Source organism: Rhododendron vialii, chromosome 9a (genome assembly GCF_030253575.1).
Source record: "Rhododendron vialii isolate Sample 1 chromosome 9a, ASM3025357v1".
In the NCBI taxonomy this organism is placed as follows: Eukaryota; Viridiplantae; Streptophyta; class Magnoliopsida; order Ericales; family Ericaceae; genus Rhododendron; species Rhododendron vialii.
Window position 1 is genome coordinate 1,668,357 of NC_080565.1, and position 3,891 is coordinate 1,672,247.

General features: G+C 44.8%; 1 protein-coding gene across 1 annotated transcript; it reads right to left on the bottom strand.

Moving 5' to 3' along the window:
- Nucleotides 1–245: 245 nt before the first annotated feature.
- LOC131301614 (uncharacterized) lies at nucleotides 246–3,619 on the bottom strand. Its single transcript, XM_058327984.1, has 2 exons — nucleotides 2,881–3,619; nucleotides 246–2,761 (listed from the first exon to the last, which is right to left on the bottom strand). The coding sequence occupies exons 1-2, from the start codon at nucleotides 3,617–3,619 to the stop codon at nucleotides 246–248; spliced, it is 3,255 nt and encodes a 1,084-aa protein (XP_058183967.1).
- Nucleotides 3,620–3,891: the final 272 nt, after the last annotated feature.

A 3,891-nucleotide genomic window follows, 5' to 3' on the forward strand; every position in this document is an offset into this window, starting at 1 on the left:
CATTTTTCACATTTTTGCACCATAGAGTTGCAATCCTTTTGCATGCTAGGCCAGTAGTATCCTAACCTAAGGAGTTTGTAAGCTAGCATGCGGCCACCTTGGTGATCCCCACATATTCCTTGGTGGACCTCTTGCATAGCTTGCAAAGACTCCGTTGTGGTGAGACACCTTAGGTAAGGTAATGAAAAACTCCTTCTATATAGCACATCTCCCATCATCAAGTACTTTGCAGCTCTGATCTTGAGCTATCTGGCTTTGACCTTATCCCCTGGTAGTGTCCCCTTAGTTATATAGTCAACTATGGGACCAGTCCATGAGTCACTGCAATTGATGGCTTGAACTTGTATATCTGGGGAGACTATACTTGGCAACTCTAAGTATCTTATAGGTGTATTCCATGGAATAGCGTCCTCCTTAGCCGTGGCCAGCTTTGCCAAATAATCTGCTTCATTGTTTTCCTCCCTTGGGATTCTAACAATATTGAAGCTTTGCAATTTCGCAACTTGGGCTTTTACTTTATCCACATACTTTTGCATGATCTCTTCCTTGACGGTGTATTCCCCGAGGACTTGTCCCACAACCAGTTGTGAATCACTTTTGGCCAACGCATGGCTAGCTCTAATGGCACTAGCCAGCTCCAATCCAACCACTAGGGCTTCGTATTCGGCTTCATTGTTGGTCGTTTTGAACTCAAACCTAAGCGCGTAGCTAAGCCGTTGTCCTTTCGGGGATGTTAGAATTAAGCCTGCTCCGCTTGCATCTTTAGTCGTTGATCCATCGACCTGAAGGACCCAAGGTTTGGGTTCTTCTCTAGGGAGCTCCTCCGGCTCTGGATATGTGTATTCTGCAAGGAAATCTGCCAATACCTGTGCCATGATGGCAATTCGAGGTTTATATTCTATATCAAATTCGCCAAGCTCTATTGACCATTGAATTAGTCGGCCTGACGTCTCCGGTGAGTGGAGAATTCTTCGAAGTGGTTGGTCTGTTAACACTTTGATTGGATGAGCTTGGAAGTATGGCCGTAGCCTTCTGGCTGTTATTACCATTGCAAAGGCTATTTTTTCAGCTCTGGGGTATCTTAACTCAGCTCCTCGTAATGCCCTGCTGGTATAGTATACTGGGAGTTGGGTTCCCTGCTCTTCCCGAACCAAAACCGTGCTGACGGCTTGAGGGGAGACAGCTAAGTACATGAATAGATTCTCTCCATCCTGAGTCCTACCCAGCAGTGGTGGTGATGCCAAATACTCCTTTAGCTGGGTGAAAGCTATTTCCTCTGTGGTTGTCCATTCAAAGGCCTTTTTCAAAACCTTGAAGAATGTTTGATATTTGTCAGTTGCTCGTGAAATAAGCCTGCTCAAAGCTGCAACTCGTCCTGTGAGCTTTTGGACCTCCTTTATATTCCGCGGTGAACGCATGGCGAGTATAGCCTGAATCTTTTCTGGATTTGCCTCGATCCCTCTTTGAGACACCATGAAACCTAAGAATTTTCCTGAGGAGATTCCAAAAGCACATTTTGTTGAGTTGAGCTTCATTCGGTATTTTCTGAGAACCTGGAAGGTTTCTTCTAGATCATCAACATGGTTATGTGCCTTAGCACTTTTAACCAGCATGTCATCTACATATACTTCTACATTGCGTCCGATTTGTTGTTTAAACATTCTGTTGACCAACCCCTGGTATGTCGCCCCTGCATTCTTAAGACCGAAGGGCAATACTTTGTAACAATATAATCCCCTATCGGTGATAAATGAGGTTTTTTCTTGATCTCCTTCGTGCATTTGGATTTGATTATATCCTGAAAATGCATCTATAAAGCTAAAAAGCTCATGTCCGGCAGTGGAATCTACCAAAGAGTCAATTCTGGGGAGGGGAAAGCTATCCTTTGGACACGCTTTATTGAGGTCGGTGAAATCTACACACATTCTCCATTTGCCATTAGATTTCTTCACCATGACCACGTTGGCCAACCAATCGGGGTAAAGAACTTCACGGATGGACTCCGCTTGAATGAGCTTATCTACCTCCTTAGCTGCCGCCTCATTTCGTTCTGGAGCAATGGCTCTTTTCTTCTGCTTAACTGGACGTACAATGGGGTCGACATTCAGCTTGTGAGATACGACCCTTGGGTCAATTTCGGGGATGTCTTCATGGGACCATGCAAAAACGTCTTTATTTTTTCTTAGGAATTGTAACAGCTCTGATTTTGCAGTCGTACTCAATCCTGTTCCAATCCTTACTGTCTTTCCTGATTGCCGTGGCTCCAGGAGTTCTTCTATAAGCTCTTCCACGGGTTCTCCATGTTGGAGTTTCTCTTCATCTCGAGTGTCGAGACACTCTATATTCATGGCAATGTTAGCTCCTCTGAGTGAAGTAACGTAGCATTCTCGTGCTGCTTTCTGTTCTCCTCTGATACAGACAACTCCTTCTGATGTTGGGAATTTTATCATCAAATGGTAAGTGGAGATTATTGCCCCGATCTTGTTCAAAGTCGTCATTCCTAGGATTGCATTATATGCTGAGGGATAGTTGACTACTATGAAATCAATCATATGCGTAATCTGACTTTTCTCTTCTCCCATAGTAATTGGTAGTGCTATCTGACCAGCTGGGTAAATAGGTGTACCTGCAAATCCAACTAGTGGTGACACCATAAGCCTTAGCCTTTCTCGTCCGACCTTTAACTGGTTATATGCATGAAGGTAGAGTATATCGGCTGAACTTCCGCTGTCGATCAATACTCTTCGTGTGAGGTAGTTTGCTATGACAATGGTTATGACCAGGGGGTCATCATGGGGAATCTGGATCCCTTTGAGATCTTCTTCTGAGAAAATTATGGATATCTCCTCTTTTTTTTGGATCTTGCTTGGGGATCAAAACCATCACGTGCTCGTCTTGCATAGACAGTCTTTTCTGCGTTCATGTGCTTTTGAGCTCTGAGCATGAGCTCTGCCATGGTTTTTGGTGGCTCTTGAGACACAAGATATAGGAACTGCTCTGAATACAACCCAGCAATATACGCAGTTATGCTCACGTTGTCATCAGCTTCATCTATTTGGACCACCTCTTTATTAAACCTTGTAGTGTATTCTCTTAATGATTCCCATCTCCCTTGTTTTACTGTCAGGAGATGCGTTGCTGGTTTGCCGTAGCGTTGACCAGCAATGAAGTAACTTACAAAGCTTGTGCTAAGCTCTTTGAAGCTACGTATACTTCCTGGTGGGAGTTTGTTGAACCATGCTCGGGCACTTCCCTTAAGGGTAACTGGGAATGCCCGACACATTACCTCATCTGGCACTGCTTGTAAGTGCATCAAGGACTTATATGTCTCAAGATGATCCAACGGGTCTGTAGAACCATTGAATATTTCCAATTGGGGCATCTTAAACTTCCTTGGGAGAGGGCGTCTCATAACTTCAGGAGTGAAAGGTGAATCCGTGTTTTGCACCAACTCCTCTACCGTGGCAGGGGTTTGTGCTTTGACATGCTTCATTAATCCTTCGATCTGGTTTTGCATCTTGAGTATCATCCCTTGCTCGTGAGGCGATTTATCTAGGGGTGGATTACCATACTTTCTTTGGTTTTGGCTTTCCTTTTCACTGGATTCGCCTTCCTCCATACCCTCGTCGTCGTTATGGCGACTATTTTGTAATCTCGGGATACTTGACTCAGAGATTTGTTTTCGCAAGTTTGCGTTTTCTTGTCTCGCGATCTGTAACCCTTAGGTTAAGGTCTTTATCTATTCTTGCATATGGGCGAATGCTTCTAGGGTGATCTGATTACCCTCTGATAGATTCGCCGCAGCGGCCTTGGCAGCCTCTGCTGCTTTTGCAGCCTTTTCGGCGGCGGCGGCTACCTTGGCCGCTTTAGCCGCCTTGGCAACCTCGGCTG

Bases quoted from the DNA above. Each gene is read 5' to 3' on its own strand.
- LOC131301614 (XM_058327984.1), bottom strand. From the start codon at position 3,619: ATGGAGGAAGGCGAATCCAGTGAAAAGGAAAGCCAAAACCAAAGAAAG. The intron at 2,762-2,880 runs GTTTTGATCCCC...CCATTGTCATAG, and splicing joins TGCAAGACGAGCACGTGATG to CAAACTACCTCACACGAAGA.